Source organism: Ranitomeya variabilis, chromosome 1 (genome assembly GCF_051348905.1).
Source record: "Ranitomeya variabilis isolate aRanVar5 chromosome 1, aRanVar5.hap1, whole genome shotgun sequence".
Lineage (NCBI taxonomy): Eukaryota > Metazoa > Chordata > Amphibia > Anura > Dendrobatidae > Ranitomeya > Ranitomeya variabilis.
The window spans coordinates 1,065,331,835-1,065,352,385 of NC_135232.1; the positions used below are offsets into that span (position 1 = coordinate 1,065,331,835).

Sequence of the window (20,551 nt, forward strand, 5' to 3'; positions counted from 1 at the left end):
CAACCCTGGGCACCCACTTCCTCTCATTAAGTCACAGTTATTAAATAAAACAACAGTTACTCGCCTACCACAGCGGTACTGATGTCGGCACTGGGTCTGCTGGGGTTCACGTGGGATTCCTTTGCCACGTTAAACCTGCAGCCAATCACTTTCCTTGGACAAGCAGAAGAAGTGAGAGCGCAGCAGCTCAATAACAGCTGTACAAGGTTATGCCATGTGAGCCCTGCAGTCCGTGCCTCACGTACCCTCGGCAGACCCAGTGCCGACATAGCCGAAACAGCGCCAGTGCAGGAATAGAGTATCGGTTGTTTTTATTTTATAAGGTGGGTCTACTCTATTTAAAACGGGGTTATCCAGGTAGTGACTAGTGATGAGCGAATTTGCTTCGGTTCCCTCTTATTTGGCAAGCTGCAGAGGGAACCCAGCTTCCTGGATCGCAACGGCCGATCAGCGCCACAGCTGTGTCACATTCACGACACATGCATGGAGAACCCAACAAACAGGCTCTCCATGCATGTCGTGACTGGCACAGCCGCGACACATGCAGCTGTGGCGCTGATCGGCCGGTGCGATCCAGGAAGCCGGATTTCCTCTGCAGCTTGCCAAACAAGAGGGAACCCAAGCAAATTCGCTCATCTCTAGTAGTGACAACCTCTTTAGCCATTTTAGAAATTCCATCCCAAAATACCCTATATAAGGGAATGCCATCCAAAACGCTCCATATAAGATGTAAATGCTATTATTGCTAAAAGTTCCAACTCACTTCTTCATCCTCAGCAAGCTGCAGCTGTCTAGCGATAGCTTCATCATCCAGCGTGGAGTCATCTGTGCTTTTACGAGGCTATTAAAAGAAAAATATACAGTAACATGTTGAAAACCAAACAATCTCCGCCCAAGTCCAGCACACTAGACACATGCTACTCGTAGGACTATATCTAGTTTACAGGACTGACTTACTTCTCCTTTCTTGGTTTCCACAAGCTTTTTGTTAGATCGTTTAATGCTCCCTGTTCCAAAAAAATCTTCCATTGACGTACAGACCCGTTTCTCTGGCGTTTTAACCTCGGCGGGTGCACGGATTTTACTGGCAGCGATGGGGCTCTTTGATGGAGGAGAAACAACAGTAGTTCCATTCTCTTTGGGTTTCTGGGGCTTTTTCAAAAAAGCAAAATCCTCTTCATCTGAAAGGAGAAGAAAGAAAGATGATACTACTTGGCATCCTGGCCCATAAAGACAAATATGGGTTACGATAGCAGCATAGTAATATGTGGATTTGTATAGAAGTGTCTACCTCCACACAAAGGGAGAATGCAGGGTGCTGTATTTACGGGGACAGAGGTTGCTAGGGTGAGAGATATCGGGAACCCTAGAGCCTCATAGTCTTTTTTTACAAGGATTAATAAGGCAAACATCTAGACACTTTTATGTTATGCGTCTTCCGTTTAAGTTACGTTTTATGATACTTCTCACAACTGGCTCGTTATTATGGTTAAAAAAATTTTTTGAAAATTACTTGGAAGGAAAATCGGTCAATGAGCGCTTGGCCAACAGTGATCTCGGAAGTCTAGCCCGCTTTGATCTTCATCAGAGCCCTGGAAAGCACGGTATGCAACAAATACTTGTACTACAGTCTATGGAGACGGCCTGGAATCACTCTTTAATTAGAGCCCGATACTGAAAGATAACAAGGTCTAAGTAGCTGAGAAACCAGAAGAGAGCACAAGACGTAAACAGCCCAACATCTCATTCCTTGGTCTTGACCTATTTTCCTAGCAATAAATACTCATTTTCTAACCAGAGGGATAAACACAATTTTCTTGAAAAACAGGATAATAATGGTAATGCATGAAGTAATATTGTGTACAACATTTATTCTATTAATCTGGACGGTGATATCAGCCATGATATCTTAATTAATGATGCATCACTGACAGATACACGTAATGCAGTCCTCAGGCTGTGCACCTTGTCTGCTATATTAGATCAAAGTGATGGCAGACAGAGAGAACAGAGATCAAAGATCAATGTTTTAATACAGGAACTGCTAAATGATAGGGAAAAAAACAAAAAACAAAACACGACCTAGAACTGCAGCCCAAGGACGTACTTTACTCAGAGGAAAATTCAGCTCCATAAATCATGGGAAGTAAGTGTATGTGCACACGTTCAGGTTTTTTCGCTTTTTTTCGCGATAAAAACGCTATAAAAACTCATTAAAAACGCATACATTATGCATCCTATCATTTAGAATGCATTCTGCATGTTTTGTGCACATGGTGCGTTTTTTTCCGCGAATTCACTGACTGTGAATGTTACTAGTGACAATGATTGTGAGTGTCTGATCTTTTTGGGCATTCTATTTTATTCTTTAGGTATGGTGTGTTTAAGTTCCAGGTGGGACAGCTCTGTGCTAGAAGATATTTTTGCTGTATACTTATACAGTGATTAAAAGATATAAGAGGAAATATGGAGATCAACAGAAGAGCTAAGCAGTTCTGCAAAAGGACCAGCAGGGAAGATGAAACAAATATACTTTTTTTTATTATTGCAAAACATACATGAAGATTCACCACTAAGTGCAAACCATTAATCAGCATTAAAAATACAAATGCAAGATTAGACTTTGCCAAAAAAAAGTCTAAAGAATAAGCCCAGATCTGGAAAAGCATTCTTTGGACAAACGACACAACGATAAACCTGTACCAGAATGATGGGAAGAAGAAAGTATGGAGAAGGCTTGGAAAGGCTCATGGTCCAAAGAACACCACATCCTCTGTAAAACATGGTGGAGGCAGCGTGATGGCGCAGGCATGCATGCAGGCAGTTTCCGAAGGCGATGGGTCACTAGTGTTTATCGATGATGTGACTGAAGCCAGAAGTAGTCGGATGAATCCTGTAGTGTACAGGGCGATACTTTCTGCTCACATTCAACCAAATACAGCAAGGTTGGTTGGACAATACTTCACAATACAGATAGACAATGACCCAAAACATACTGCAAAAGCAACCCGGGGGGGGGGGGGGGGGTTCTCATTAAATTTTTTTATTGTTTTTATAATACACAACAAAAACAATCATATCAACAGGTTCATACGAACACACCATATTAGCTACTGAAATAGAGAATTGTTTAGTTACATGGAAACAAACAACTCAACACGGTATTACCAGTAGTTTGCAAAAGGCAATTGACAACCTGTTAACCCCGGGGGTTTTAAGGCAAAAAAGAGGAGTATTCTGCAATGGCCGAATCAGTCACCAGATCTCAACGCCATCAAGCATTTCACATGCTTAACCCCTTAGTGACAGAGCCAAATTTTTTAAATCTGACCAGTATCAATTTATGTGGTAACTCTGGAACACTTCAACAAATCCCAGTGATTTTGAGATTGTTTTTTCATGACACATTATACTTTATGATAATGGTAAATTTAGGTTGATATGTTTTGTGTTTATTTATAAAAAATATCAGAAATTTGAGAAAAATGTTAAAAAATTAGCAATTTTCAAACTTTGAATGATTATCCCTTTAATCAAGATAGTCATACCATAGCAAAATATTAATAAATAACATTTCCCACATGTTGGCTTTACATCAGCACCATTTATAAAATGTTCTTTATTTTGTTAGCATTTTAGGAGGTTTAAAAATGTGGCAGTAATTTTTCGTTTTTTCAAGGAAATTTACAAAATTTATTTTTTTAGGGACCAATCCATGTTTGAAGTGCCTTTAGGGATCCCATATATTGGGAACCCCCCAAAAGTGATACTATTTTAGAAACAGCACCCCCTGACATATTGAAAACTGCAGTCAGGTAGTTTATTAACCCTTCAGGTGCTTTTCAGGAATTAATGCAAAGTGGCAGGACAGAAATGAAAATGTCTATTTTTACCACCTAAATGCCTCTAACTTCTGAACAGATTACTACAGCCGTCAGACTGTAAAGCCGCTATTTGGTCGTGAATTGCCACGGCAAACATCAGCACCACACAATCATGACCTGAGGGCACCAATTGGGATAAAGAGGAAACCCCCACACTCTGTTAACCATTTATAATGAAGTAGTCACTATAGACAGCAGCATCTAAGGGGTTAAACAGATTTGGACGGTGCAAGCACTGATCATGGCTGATACAGCAATTTGTCAACTATAGTGGACAGTTGCTGGATTGTCACCTGTATGGGGAGGCTATTTCCTAATATCTCAGGTCAGTTAAAAGACGTATTGGCGGTCATTAAGGGGTTAAGACATCTTAAGGCAGAAAGACCCACAAACAAGCAACAACTGACGTCAGATGCAGTAAAGGCCTGATAAATCATCCCAAAGAGGAAACGCAGCGTTTGGTGATGTCCATGGCTTCCAGACGTCAGGCAATGATTGCCTGCAGAAGATTCTCTGCAAAGTATTAAAAATTAACATTTTATTTATTGTAAAGTTAATTTGTCCAATTACTTTTGAGCTCCTGAATGAGGCGGCCTTGTAGAAAAATGGCTGCAACGTTTCACACGATATTATATTTTTGTTCAACGTACAAAGATTTGGTCACTGTTCAAATATTTCTGGATGAAATCCGATTCAGCATACCACCAACTCTGTAGCGCCAGCCTTTACACTCTTTTTACAGAACAAGCCAAGTGGATGAGATTTTACCACACAGGATGGAATGACCGGCAGATTTGACACCAAGTGTCAGAAAAATTGAAATGTAGAGCCCCAAAAAAACCCGCTTCCACAGAGGCTCCATATAGAGTTTGCTCACGCTCCTGTGAGATCTGTATATTCAGTATTTGGTCAGTATTTTTCCTCAGTATTCGTAAGGCAAGAACAGGTGAGGAACAATCAGAGAAAAGGTATAATAGAAACACGTCACCACTTCTGCATCTACCCACTCCTGGTTTTGGCTTACAAATACTGACAGCGTGACCGTAACCTTACATAGAGGGGGAATCGATACTTACAGTATAGGGCATTAAGCCAGTTATTTATATTTGTAAGCCATATCCCACTACTTTTCATAGTCTCCTACCCTACTGCTTAGGTATACACTATATATATATGTGTATGTATGTATGTATGTATGTATGTATGTATGTATGTATGTATGTATGTATGTATATATATATATATATATATATATATATATATATATATATATATATATATATATATTTTAATAGTAGTTAATAGTAATGAAATCTTATGTACCGTACTTGTACGATTTATCCTATGATGGTTTGGTTTGTACAATTTCCCAATTTTATTTCATACTTTTATTATTCTTCATGAATAAAAAAAAAAAGATCAATTTGTATATTCTTTTGTTGTTGAAATAGTTTTTTGGTTTAATATAAAAGTCCTGAGTCGGACACAACAGCCACTGACGCTCGCTCTCCTATAGGTGCTTGGTTATTTATAGATTGCCTATAAGCGAAAAGCCAGGCAAAAATATCTGGAAACCCTAAACTCTACACACATTGGAAAATAAAAAATAAAAAAATAAAAAAATCACAAAACAAGTGCGCACATACAAATTAGACTTCAAAAAAGGCGCAAATGTAAAGATGAATTTGGTGCAAACAACAACAAAAAAGGCAAAAAAAAACCACAAAAAAAAACTCAACAAAAAAGAAAAGGTGCAAATGCAAAAATGAATAAGGCCCATAGTTTAAAGCAGGGATGCACAACTCCAGTCCTCAAGGGCCACCAAGAGTGGATGTTTTCCGGATCTCTTTAGCATTGCACAAGGTGCTGGAATCATCGACAACCCCCACAGCCCTACCTCCCTACCCAGCCCTCCACCTCTAAAACCAACTTCTCCACCATTACAGAAGATCGACTCTCCACTCTACTCTCAAGATCGCATCTCACCACCTGTGCACTTGACCCGATCTCTTCCCACTTCATCCCAAACCTTGCCACAGTCTTCATCCCAACCCTAACCCATCTCTTCAACCTATCACTAACAATTGGTGTTTTCCCCTCAAGCTTTAAACATGCCTCAATCACACCTATCCTCAAAAAGTCCTCTCTTGACCCATCCTCCGTATCGAGCAATCGCCCTATATCACTTCTCCCCTATGCCTCAAAACTACTGGAACAACACGTCCATCTTGAACTGTCCTCCCATCTATCTTCCTGCTCCCTCTTCGACCGCTTACAATCAGGCTTCCGGTTACACCACTCCACTGAAACTGCCCTAACTAAGGTCACCAATGACCTATTAATGACCTATTAACCGCCAAGAGCAAGCGACACTACTCTATCCTCCTTCTCCTGGACCTGTCCTCTGCCTTTGACACAGTGAACCATTCCCTGTTGCTGCGGACCCTCTCATCCCTTGGCATCACAGACTTGGCCCTATCCTGGATCTCATCATACCTAACTGACCGGACATTCGGCGTCTCCCACTCACACACCACCTCCTCACCTCGCCCCCTATCTGTCGGAGTCCCACAAGGTTCAGTCCTTGGGCCCCTGCTCTTCTCCATCTACACCTTTGGCCTGGGACAGCTTGTAGAATCTCATGGCTTTCAGTATCACCTCTATGCTGATGACACACAGATCTACATCTCTGGACCAGATATCACCACCCTACTAACCAGAATCCCTCAATGTCTGTCCGCTATTTCATCCTTCTTCTCCGCTAGATTTCTAAAACTTAACATAGACAAAACAGAATTCATCGTCTTTCCCCCATCTCATGCGACCACCCCAACGAACCTATCCATTACAGTAAACGGCTGCCCACTCTCCCCAGTCCCACAAACTCGCTGCCTCAGGGTAATCCTTGACACTGATCTCTCCTTCAAACCACATATCCAGGCCCTTTCCACCTCCTGCCGCCTTCTACTCAAAAATATTTCACGATCCGCACACTCCTAAACCAAGAGTCTGCAAAAACCCTAGTCCATGCCCTCATCATCTCCCGCCTCGACTACTGTAACCTCCTGCTCTGTGGCCTCCCCTCGAACACTCTCGCACCCCTCCAATCTATTCTAAACTCAGCCGCCCGACTAATCCACCTGACGCCCCCCTCCCCCCCCCCCCCCCTGCTATTCCCCGGCCTCTCCCCTCTGTCAATCCCTGCACTGGTTCCCCGTTACCCAGAGACTCCAGTACAAAAGCCTAATCATGGGAACATTATCTGTAATAAAACCTTTGTAACATCTAATATGTACAAGTAATGCACATTCTAAACACGTATGAAAAACATTCACAAGAACATTTATCACATGGGTATATTGCATTAAATCTGGATATTAATGTAAAAATAGAAACAATTATATACAATTAGATTTTATTGCTAAATTAGGACTGAACTGACAGTACGGAGCACAGGAAAAATTGCCATTATACAGTAGGGTCCTAATAACATCAGATAGTTGCTTCTCACATTTTGCCTCACAGAAGTTACCTAAGAACTGTGTAAATGCATTACTGTAATATGAATGGTTTTTGCGTTTTTTGCTGTTCAATAAAATGTAGAAACATAACCGTAAGTAAATGTATAACAGCCCGGGGCTCACAAGAGGATAATAAGAAATCTGCGCCTGCACACGGGTCACCAGTGTCAGGAGATGGGGCCGCGCTGTCGTCATTGTGAAACTACGGATTCTGCAGTGGAAAACGCATGGTGGATGAGTGTAATACATGTGTAGCCCAAGATATGGATTGTAAGTGGGTGCACACTCAGGTCTACAGGAACTAAATGGGGCGCGGAGACAAAAGTGGTTCTGGTGAACCTTTAAAGGGGTTTTTCCCTATTATTTGGTCCCCCTCCCTTTTTATGTCTTGACTCTTCAGAATAATCACTTTTGTATGATATTTGCATTACGTGCGCTCCTATGAGCACATCTCCATGCGGGTAACAATTCTCTGACATGCAGGCACTGCTTCCTGCCCGTTATGTCCGGTTCGCCCCCATCTGGGCACAGGATTCGCACAGAATGAGAAGAGCACGTCACTCTGCTATTTCTGGTGCCTCCGATCTTTTGGAATTTTATGCTTTTCTTCAGACAGAATTACCAATGGTGCATGAGAATTGTTCACTGATTCATAAGAATATAGGTTAAAAGGTAACCTGTGAGGTGTCCTGTGCCCTCCAACCCAGGAGCATTCAGCTGTGCCTGATTCCTCCTTCCCTAAAAAACCTGTATGACGTAATAACCAGCCCTGTAGAACGTAATAACCAGCCCAGAATAACGTAATAACCGGTCTAGTATAACGTAATAACCGGCCCAGTATAACGTAATAACCGGCCCAGTATAACGTAATAACCGGCCCAGTATAACGTAATAACCGGCCCAGTATAACGTAATAACCGGCCCAGTATAACGTAATAACCGGCCCAGCATAACGTAACAACCGGCCCAGCATAACGTAATAACCGGCCCATTATAACGTAATAACCGGCCCAGTATAACGTAATAACCGGCCCAGCATAACGTAACAACCGGCCCAGCATAACGTAATAACCGGCCCATTATAACGTAATAACCGGCCCAGTATAACGCAACAATCCGGCCCAGTATAACGTAACAACCAGCCCAGTATAACGTAATAACCGGCCCAGTATAACGTAATACCCGGCCCAGTATAACGTAATAACCGGCCCAGTATAACGTAATAACCGGCCCAGTATAACGTAACAACCGGCCCAGCATAACGTAACAACCGGCCCAGCATAACGTAATAACCGGCCCATTATAACGTAATAACCGGCCCAGTATAACGCAACAACCGGCCCAGTATAACGCAACAAACCGGCCCAGTATAACGTAATAACCGGCCCAGCATAACGTAATAACCAGCCCAGTATAACGTAACAACTGGCCCAGCATAACGTAATAAACAGCCCAGTATAACGTAATAACCGGCCCAGCATAACGTAATAACCAGCCCAGTATAACGTAACAACTGGCCCAGCATAACGTAATAAACAGTCCAGTATAACGTAATAACCGGCCCAGTATAACGTAACAACCAGCCCAGTATAACGTAACAACCAGCTCAGTATAACGTAACAACTGGCCCAGTATAACGTAATACCCAGACCTGCATAACGTAATAACCAGTCCTGTATATCATAATTCAGTTAAAGGGAACCTGTCACCCCCAAAATGGCTGGTGAGGTAAGCTCACCGGCATCAGGGGCTTATCTACTGCATTCTGTAATGCTGTAGATAAGCCCCCGATGTTACCTGAAAGAGGAGAAAAAGACGTTAGATTATACTCACCCTGCGGTCAGGTCGGATGGGTGTCTCCGGTCCGCTCCGGCGCCTCCCGTCCGCTCCAGCGCCTCCCATGTTCATTCCATGGCGTCCTCTTCGGGTCTTTACGCCGCGGCTCCGGCGTACTTTGTCTGCCCTGTTCAGGGCAGAGCAAAGTACTGCAGTGCGCAGGCGCCGGAAAGGTCAGAGGCCCGGCGCCTGCGCACTGCAGTACTTTGCTCTGCCCTCATCAGGGCAGACAAAGTACGCCTGCGCCGGAGCCGCGGCGCGAAGACCCGAAGAGGACGCCATGGAATGAACATGGGAGGCGCTGGAGCGGACCGGAGACACCCATTTGACCGGACTGCAGCGGGACCGCCCCTGGGTGAGTATAATCTAATGTCTTTTTCTCCTCTTTCAGGTAACATCGGGGGCTTATCTACAGCATTACAGAATGCAGTAGATAAGCCCCTGATGCCGGTGAGCTTACCTCACCAGCCATTTTGGGGGTGACAGGTTCCCTTTAAGTAAAAGTTTTAAAAAACATACATATATATATATAATAGCTTGAGAAAGTATTGTATCTGAAACGTCGCCACGCCATTTGGGCAATAAACATGACTTTTTTGTCTTAATGTTTTATAAAAATTATTTTTTTTGCAACAGCTATTTCAGTTTCATATATCTAATAACTGTTGGACACAGTAATGTTTCTGCCTTGAAATGAGGTTTATTGTACTAACAGAAAATGTGCAATCTGCATTCAAACAAAATTTGACAGGTGCATAAGTATGGGCACCCTTATCATTTTCTTGTTTTAAATACTCCTACCTACTTTTTACTGACTTACTAAAGCACTTTTTTTGGTTTTGTAACCTCATTGAGCTTTGATCTTCATAGCCAGGTGTATGCAATCATGAGAAAAGCTACTTAAAGTGGCCACTTGCAAGTTGTTCTCCTGTTTGAATCTCCTCTGAAGAGTGGCATCATGGGCTCCTCAAAACAACTGTCAAATGATCTGAAAACAAAGATTATTCAACATAGTTGTTCAGGGGAAGGATACAAAAAGCTGTCTCAGAGATTTAACTTGTCAATTTCCACTGTGAGGAACATAGTAAGGAAATGGAAGAACACAGGTACAGTTCTTGTTAAGGCCAGAAGTGGCAGGCCAAGAAAAACATCAGAAAGGCAGAGAAGAAGAATGGTGAGATCAGTCAAGGACAATCCTCAGACCACCTCCAGAGAGCTGCAGCATCAACTTGCTGCAGATGGTGTCACTGTGCATCGGTCAACTATACAACGCACTTTGCACAAGGACAAGCGGTATGGGAGAGTGATGCGAAAGAAGCCGTTTCTGCAAGCACGCCACAAAGAGTCGGCTGAGGTATGCAAAAGCACATTTGGAGAAGCCAATTTCTTTTTGGAAGAAGGTCCTGTGGACTGATGAAACCAAGATTGAGTTGTTTGGTCATACAAAAAGGTGTTATGCATGGTGGCAAAAAAACACAGCATTCCAAGAAAAACACTTGCTACCCACAGTAAAATTTGGTGGAGGTTCCATCATGCTTTGGGGTGTGTGGCCAATGCCGGCACCAGGAATCTTGTTAAAGTTGAAGGACGCATGGATTCCTCTCAGTATCAGCAGATTCTTGACAATAATGTTCATGAATCAGTGATAAAGTTGAAGTTACGCAGGGGATGGATCTTTCAGCAAGACAATGATCCAAAACACCGCTCCAAATCTACTCAGGCATTCATGCAGAGGAACAATTACACTGTTCTGGAATGGCCATCCCAGTCCCCAGACCTGAATATCATTGAACATCTGTGGGATCATTTGAAGAGGGCTGTCCATGCTCGGCGACCATCAAACTTAACTGAACTGGAATTGTTTTGTAAAGAGGAATGGTCAAAAATACCTTCATCCAGGATCCAGGAACTCATTAAAAGCTACAGGAAGCGACTAGAGGCTGTTATTTTTGCAAAAGGAGGATCTACTAAATATTAATGTCACTTTTCTGGTGAGGTGCCCATACTTATGCACCTGTCAAATTTTGTTTGAATACAGATTGCACATTTTCTGTTAATACAATAAACCTCATTTCAAATTTCAAGGCAGAAACATTACTGTGTCCAACAGTTATTAGATATATGAAACTGAAATAGTTGGAGCAAAAAAAACAATTTTTATGAAGCATTAAGCTTAAGATTAATAGGGGTGCCCAAACTTTGTCATGTCATAACTGTGTGTGTATGTATAATATATATATATATATATATATACACTCACCGGCCACTTTATTAGGTACACCTGTCCAACTTCTTGTTAACACTTAATTTCTAATCAGCCAATCACATGGCGGCAACTCAGTGCATTTAGGCATGTAGACATGGTCAAGACAATCTCCTGCAGTTCAAACCGAGCATCAGTATGGGGAAGAAAGGTGATTTGAGTGCCTTTGAACGTGGCATGGTTGTTGGTGCCAGAAGGGCTGGTCTGAGTATTTCAGAAACTGCTGATCTACTGGGATTTTCACGCACAACCATCTCTAGGGTTTACAGAGAATGGTCCGAAAAAGAAAAAAAATCCAGTGAGCGGCAGTTCTGTGGGCGGAAATGCCTTGTTGATGCCAGAGGTCAGAGGAGAATGGGCAGACTGGTTCGAGCTGATAGAAAGGCAACAGTGACTCAAATCGCCACCCGTTACAACCAAGGTAGGCCTAAGAGCATCTCTGAACGCAGAGTGCGTCGAACTTTGAGGCAGATGGGCTACAGCAGCAGAAGACCACACCGGGTACCACTCCTTTCAGCTAAGAACAGGAAACTGAGGCTACAATTTGTACAAGCTCATCGAAATTGGACAGTAGAAGATTGGAAAAACGTTGCTTGGTCTGATGAGTCTCGATTTCTGCTGCGACATTCGGACGGTAGGGTCAGAATTTGGCGTAAACAACATGAAAGCATGGATCCATCCTGCCTTGTATGGAGCATCTTTGGGATGTGCAGCCGACAAATCTGCGGCAACTGTGTGATGCCATCATGTCAATATGGACCAAAATCTCTGAGGAATGCTTCCAGCACCTTGTTGAATCTATGCCACGAAGAATTGAGGCAGTTCTGAAGGCAAAAGGGGGTCCAACCCGTTACTAGCATGGTGTACCTAATAAAGTGGCCGGTGAGTGAGTGTATATATATATATATATATATATATCTACTATATAATTGTCTAAGGATCACTTCCGTCTGTCTGTCTGTCTCGGAAATCCCGCGTCGCTGACGGGCAGTTTGACCGAGAATTTGTCCCTACCTATTCCCCAGCCGTCAGTGCCCGCTCCATACTCCCCTCCAGTCAGCGCTCACAAAGGGTTAACGCCAGCATTAACGGACCGCGTTATGCCGCGTTGTAACGCAGTCCGTTAACGCTGCTATTAACCCTGTGTGACCAAATTTTGACTATTGATGCTTCCTATGCAGCATCAATAGTAAAAAGATCCAATATTAAAAATAATAAAAAAAAAAAAAAATCGTTATATATTCACCGTCTGTCGGCCCCCTGGATCAGGAACGGGCCTTTCCCGCTCCTCTTGACTCTCCGGTGACCACTCCACGCATTGCGATCTCGCGAGATGATGACGTAGCGGTCTCGCAAGACCGCTACGTCATCATCTCACGAGACCGCAATGCACTCTTCGGACAGGAGCGCGCGAGGAGCATCGGTAAAGGCCTCGCTTGGATCCGGGGGGCCAACGGAGGGTGAGTATACAACTATTTTTTATTTTAATTCTTTTTTTAACAGGTATATGATGCCCACATTGCTATATACTACGTGGGCTGTGTTATATACTACGTGGGCTGTGCAATATACTACGTGGGCTGTGCAATATACTACGTGGGCTGTGCAATATACTACGTGGGCTGGGCAATATACTACGTGGCTGTGCTATATACTACGTGGCTGTGCTATATACTACGTGGCTGTGCTATATACTATGTGGCTGTGCTATATACTACGTGGCTGTGCTATATACTACGTGGCTGTGCTATATACTACATGGCTGTGCTATATACTACATGGCTGTGCTATATACTACGTGGCCAGCCGTGAACAATCAGCGACAGGCGCAGTCCGGCCACGAATTGGCGCGGGATTTGAACCACGATTCGCTAATTGGTCGCGCCCGGCCGGCCGAATCCTGTGTATTCAATGTATTATTCTAAAATCTTCATAAATAAACTACATATATATTCTAGAATACCCGATGCGTTAGAATCGGGCTACCATCTAGTATATATATAATTGTCTAAGGGGTACTTCCGTCTGTTTGTCTGTAACTAACTTCAGTAACGGAAATCCCGCGTCGCTTAGTCCGGCCGCAAATTGGCCCCTCCCTACTCTCCTCAAGTCAGTGGCCCCTCCCTACTCCCCTCCAGTCAGTGCCAGTGTGTAGCCCCATCCCGGACCAACTTTTTACTATTGATGCTGCCTATGCAACATCAATATTAAAAAGATATGTTAAAAATAATAATAATAAAAAAAATTGTGCTATTCTCACCTTCCGCCGTCCACCGATGCGCGCGATGCTGCCGCAAGCTTCCATTCCCAGTGATGCATTACGAAATTACCCAGATGACTTAGCGCTCTCGAGACCGCTAAGTCATCTGGGTAATTTCGCAATGCATCACTGGGAATGGAAGCTGGCGGCAACATCGCGTGCATCGGGACAGCTTCGGTGGACGCCGGAGGGTGAGTTTATAACTATTTTTTATTTTAATTTTTAATTTATTTTTTTTTAAACAGGGATATGGTGCCCACATTGCCATATACTGTGTGGGCAGTGATATATAAGGCGTGGGCTGTGTCATATACTGCGTGGGCTGTGTTATATACTGTGCGGCCTGTGTTATATACTATGTGGGCTGTGCTATATATTACGTGGCCTGTTTTATATACTGCCTGGCTGCTATATACTACTTGGGCAGTGTTATATACTACGTGGCCTGTGTTATATACTGCATGGGCTGTGCTATATATTACGTGGGCTGTGCTATACATTACGTTGGCTATGTTATATACTACGTGGCTGTGCTATATACACTATGTGGCTGCTATATACTACGTGGCTGCTATATACTACGTGGCTGTCCTATATACTACGTGGCTGTCCTATATACTACGTGGCTGTGCTAAGCGCGAAGTACATACATACATATTCTAGAATACCTGATGCGTTAGAATCGGGCCACTATCTAGTATCTGGTATATATTTATGGGCAATATGCAAAAAAAAAAAAAAAAAAGCAGCAATATGTAGATGTATAGATGTTTATTTATTTTTTTTCAAGTACCCAAAAGTATAATCTGTACAAAACCCTTATGGTATGTGCACACGATGCAGATTTAGTGCAGATTTAGTGCAGAATTGGTGCAGATCTGCAGCAGATTTTTCTGCAGCAGAAACGCTGCAGAACTGCACTGTGATTAAGGCTATGTGCACACGTAGCAGATTTTTCGCTATAAAAACGCGGAAAAAAAACGCTCACATTAAGCATCCTATTTAATAGAATGCAATCCGCATTTTTTGTGCACATGCTGCATTTTTTTCCTGAGCAGAATCGCATTCCAGAAAAAAATGCAGCATGTTCATTAAATTTGCGGAATCGCTGGGATTCCGCACACATAGGCATGCATTGATCTGCTTACTTCCCACATGGGGCTATGCCCACCATGCGGGAAGTAAGCAGATCATGTGCGGTTGGTACCCAGGGTGGAGGAGAGGAGACTCTCCTCCACGGACTGGGCACCATATAATTGTTAAAAAAAAGAATTAAAATAAAAAATCGTGATATACTCACCCTCTGATGGCCCCGGAGCCTTCCCACCTCTCAGCGGTGCACGTGGCCGCTTCCGTTCCTATAGATGGTGTGTGTGCAGGACCTTCGATGACATCGCGGTCACGTGACCGCAACGTCATCGAAGGTCCTGCACACACACCATCTATAGGAACGGAAGCCGCTGAGGAGATCGGCTGTTTGCGGAAGGTGAGTATAATCATTTTTTTTGGTTTTTTTAATTATTTTTAACATTCTATATTTTACTATTGATGCTGCATAGGCAGCATCAATAGTAAAAAGTTGGTCACACTTGTCAAACACTATGTTTGACAAGTGTGACCAACCTGTCAATCAGTTTTCCAAGCGATGCTACAGATCGCTTGGAAAACGCTAGCATTCTGCAAGCTAATTATGCTTGCAAAATGCTAGTTTTCTGCGGGAATATGCATGCCAATTCCGCATGCGATATACCCGCGGCAGGAGCTGCAGAATTGCCGCAGAAATTCTACAACGTGTGCACTTAGCCTTACAGTACAATGTAAATCAATGTGAAAAAAAAAAAAGCTGTGCACATGGTGCAGAAAAATCTGCGCAGAAACGCTGCAGATTTCAAAGAAGTGCATGTCACTTCTTTTGTGCAGTTCTGCAGCGTTTCTGCACCCCTCCATTATAGAAATAAAATCTGCCCAAAAAATGCACTAAAACCGCATTAAAAAACGCACCTGCGGATTCTGCCAGGAGATGCAGATTTAGTGCAGAAAATTCTGCACCACATTTCCTATGTGTGCACATAGCCTTAAGATAAACAAAAGCATTTTGCGAAAGACAAACACCATCAAGCATACAAACATTGGTTGGATAAAATAACCTTGAGCGAATAAATCAACAAAATAGATCCATCCCTCCTCCGCCAGACGACCTTGACCAATGCTCAAACTGCTGTTACCTAATAACTATCAAGATTAACTCTGTGAACCCCTCGCTGGGAACATTGAGTGTCGTCGTGTAGCTGAACACGACGTAGCGCAGTGCAGGCGGCTGTACAGGTAGCTCACCATCAATATTGCTACATGTCACATTGCTATAGCGTGACCTTGTCCTTCAGAATAAAGAGGCACACCACACTACAGAGCATGGTGTGATGCAAACACGTCATTCAAGGTCCCGGAAAAGTCCTACTTTTAGGATGTGTCATTGTATTTTAACCCCTTCCCATCACAAAGTTTTTGTGCTTAATTTTTTTTTCTATTCTGCTTCTTTAAAGAGCCATACATTTTCATTTTGTCATTGACAGCTATATGGGGGGGGAGGCCTTGTTTTTTGTGGGGTGAATTTCGTTTTTAAAAACGCAATTTGTTTTACTAAATAATTTACTGGAGAAAAAAAAAAATCTGAAGTGCTATGAAATTTACAAAAAAAAAAACCTCAATTCTGCTATTATTTTTTGCCCTTATGGTTTGGTTAAACTAGCAACATAAGGCCATGTTCACACTTTGCGGCATCCTCTGCGGGTTCTCCCGCAGCGGATTTGATAAATCTGCAGGGCAAAACCGCTGCGGTTATCCCTGCAGATTTATCGCGTTTTGTTTTGCGGTTTCCGCTGCGGGTTTACTCCTATACTATTGATGCTGCATATGCAGTAATATGCAGCATCAATAGTAATGTTAAAAATAATAAAAATTGGTTATACTCACCCTCTGATGTCCCGATCTCCTCGGTGCTGCACACGGCGGTCCGGTTCCAAAGATGCTGTGCCGAGAAGGACCTTCGTGACGTCACAGTCATGTGACCGTGACGTCACTGTCATGTGACCGCGACGTCACCGCAGGTCCTGCTCGCACAGCAACCCAGACCGGACGGCCGCGTGCAGCGCTGAGAGGTGAGTATATCATTATTTTTTATTTTAATTCTTTTTTTTACAAACAAATATGGTTCCCAGGGCCTGGAGGAGAGTCTCCTCTCCTCCACCCTGGGTACCATCTGCACATTAACCGCTTACTTCCAGGGTGGATTGATTTAAATCACGCCGATTTAAATCATGATTTAAATCACGATTTAAATCAAAAGATTTTTTTCTATTTAAATCGGATCGATTTAAATCATGATTTTAATCATGATTTAAATCACTGATTTAAATCAAAAGGTTTTTTTTAATATAAATCACGATTAAAATGAGAAGTGAGAGCAGTGCGCATGTGCGCCCATAGTTACACGGACGAAACTAGGGGCAACGATCTAACGCCAGGGTGAGGGGGGGACCCCAAAGTAAGTAAAAATCTTTTTTGTTTTACTATATGGCAATAGGTAGGTGTTTAAAAGCAGCATGTCTTAATTGTATAAACTATTAATAGCCTCCACATTTTGTTCATACTGCCCCTTTAATTCCACACTTCTAGCTTGGTTTCACTTTTGGTTTAGTTTCTTTTTCCATTCAGTTGACATGCCCAAACTTGTTGGATAGTCAGCATCCTACAGAAACCTCTGGAAGAGCATGGCATTGTGAATGTTACACATATACAGCCTTTATTCTACTGAGTTAAACAACTCAGCTTTATCTCATGATGGAAGAACCTTTGGATGGTAAAATATTTTCCTCAAAAAGCAGTTTATTGAAAAAAATCCGATTTAAATCAAAAAAATCCGATTTTTTTGATTTTTTTAAAAAAACATTGATTTTTATCCACCCTGCTTACTTCCCGCATCGTGGGCACAGCCCCATGGGGGAAGTTAGCGGATCAATGCATTCCTATGGGTGCAGAATCACAGCGATTCTGCACAAAGAAGTGACATGCTGCGGGTTGTAAACCGCTGCATTTCTGCGCGGTTTTTCCCGCAGCATGTGCACAGCGGTTTGCGGTTTCCATAGGGTTTACATGTAAATGTAAACGCTATGGAAACTGCTGCGGACCCGCAGCATCAAAATCGCCGCGAATCCGCGGTAAAAACCGCAAAATGTGAACATGGCCTAAATCTTCAGGTGAGTACAATTACAAAGACACTACATTAGCAATTTTTTTTTCAATTTAAAAAGCTTAAAAATTCAAATATTGGTTGCCATTTTCTGAGTCCCATAACTTTTTTTATTATTATTCTGCATTCGTGAAATGTGCGCTATAGTTTTTATTGATTCTATAATGGGTTACATATGACCATTGAATCGATATTCACTGGACCCTGTGGGGTTTGAAAAAAAAAAAAAAAATTGTCTATGTTTACCATATAGGTCAATTCATTTTATATTTTGACAGATCAAACTTTTACAAATGTGGAGATACCAAAGGTTTTCGTTTTTTATTTTTTTTATTTTTAGATATGGAAAAGGGAATTTTTACGATTTTTTTTTCTATGTTTTAAAACTTTTTTTCTTCTTTACTACTTTATTTTTTAGCCTTTTCAGGAGACTTGCACCTGCATTGGTCTATACACGAAGGTGCCTTCAGCAGCCATCAGCACCCCACGATTTGTGGTGCTACGGGCGATGGAAGCTGGTCTGACTGTGCATCGGTAATGGTGTCATTTTAACGTTTTTATCAGTGATTGACATTTAAATGATTAAAAAATAGCAGCAAACGAAGCACGCTCCGGCCGCCACTGTAACAGGCAAATGCCTGTTGCGTAACACAGCTGGCACTTGGCGTGTACAACCCTCTCCATACCAAGGACATACTGCTACATCCTGCTTCTGGACAAAAAAGTTGTTCGAGATTAGAAGAAAAATGGCCGGCTTTATTTTCCTTAGAAATGGGAACACTTTTGTCCATTAGTTGTGTTTGGTATTGCAGCCCAGCAACATTCATTCAAATGGGGGGGGGAGGGGGGATTTTTGGTACTCACCCTAAAAAATTTTTCTTGGGAACATCATTGGGGGACACAGGTAACCATGGGGTGTATGCTGCTGTCGCTAGGAGGCTGACACTAGGCAAAAAAATAGGGATTTTTGTGTACTCACCGTAAAATCCTTTTCTCCGAGCCATTCATTGGGGGACACAGACCGTGAGAGTATGCTGCTGCCACTAGGAGGCTGACACTAAATGATACAAAAAAGTTAGCTCCTCCCCTGCAGTATACACCCTCCTGCTGGCTTCTCAGCTAACCAGTTCGGTGCAAAAGCAGTAGGAGATCAATAACAACATATGAGCGCATAGCATGTCATATTATATATGAGAGTATAGCATGTCAGATAATAAAACAAGCACAAGCTAATAACAGGGTGGGAGCGGTGTCCCCAATGAATGGATCGGAGAAAAGGATGTTACGGTGAGTACACAAAAATCCCTATTTCTCCTTCGCCTCACTGGGGGACACAGACCGTGGGACGTCCCAAAGCAGTCCCTGGGTGGGGACAACAATAGATCAGGCCCTGTGTAACCGCTACTTACAAGTGCGCCACCGCGGCCTGCAGAGTCTGCCTGCCCAGACTCACATCTGTGGAAGTGTGGGAATTATAATGCTTCAAGAATGCATGCGGACTGGACGAATCCGCAAGCTTGCAGGCGTGCTTTACCATGCTTTAAAGCATGCCTGGTGCCTAGAACCCACGATAGACAGGGAGATAGGCTGACATCTTACACGGAAGGACTCCTGGATGGTGAAACGAATCCACCAGGCTAACATGGCCGATGAAATGGCTAAACCCTTCCTGTAAACGTCAGGAAGCCTTCCTCATACCGTCAGGAAGCCCAAGATAAAGTGTCCAACCTTCGGAAGGACGCCGTCCTCGAGACATACCTACTCACAGCACTCACTTCATCCAGAATATGGGGAACTCATTCCATTTTGTGGACTGGTGCTGAAAGAGATGAGGGAAGAACGATGCCCTCATAACAGTGGTAATACAATACCACCTTGGTAACAAGGGATGGGGATGGCCTGAGGACAACCTTGCCTTGAAGGTAATAAGGAAAAAAAAGTCTGACAGAACAGAGCAGCTAGCTCCGACGAATCGTCAGGATGAGGATATCGCAGAGAAAAGAGGGCGAACTTCCCTGATAGTGAAGTCTGTCCGGATCAAAAAGGAGTCTACTGTAAGACTCCTAGGACCATTAAGGTCCCAATGATCTAACGGTATGCGATAGGGAAGAACTACGTGTGAAAACTCCCTGAGAGAAAGTCCCTACTTGCAGTTTTGTTGCAATAAGGCGTAAAGATACTAGCTCTGCAAACAAAAAACTGACGTGGTCAGTGCGGCTCTTCGAGGATCACTGGGGCCCTTTCTGCTTCCGAAAGGCTTTCGGAAGTAGTGGAAGGGGAGTTATGAAAACTGGTACCACGGAAGAACCAGAGCATGCAGTGCGATGGCTCTTGGATCTCGAGGCCGAACCATGAACTCGAGTACATTGGCGTTCAGTCTGGACGCCATCCGATCTACAACTGGAGAGCTCCAGTGAAGGCAGATTTGATGGAAGACTTCCGGGTGAAGTTCCCACTCACTTGAGGCGGAACCCTGACAGCTGAATATGTTTGCTGCCCAGAGTTCTACTCCTGGGATATGTACTGCTGAGATCACCG

General features: G+C 43.1%; 1 protein-coding gene across 2 annotated transcripts in view; it reads right to left on the reverse strand.

The window, feature by feature from the left end:
* The window catches only part of RFC1 (replication factor C subunit 1), a 110,085-nt gene that overhangs the window by 59,915 nt on the left and 29,619 nt on the right, over positions 1-20,551 (reverse strand). For both annotated transcript variants that reach the window (XM_077279893.1, XM_077279892.1), the window contains exons 5-6: positions 958-1,181; positions 764-841 (exon numbers count right to left, since the gene is read on the reverse strand). In XM_077279893.1, the coding sequence (XP_077136008.1) occupies positions 764-841; positions 958-1,181 (302 nt within the window). The remainder of the gene's footprint in view (positions 1-763; positions 842-957; positions 1,182-20,551) is intronic.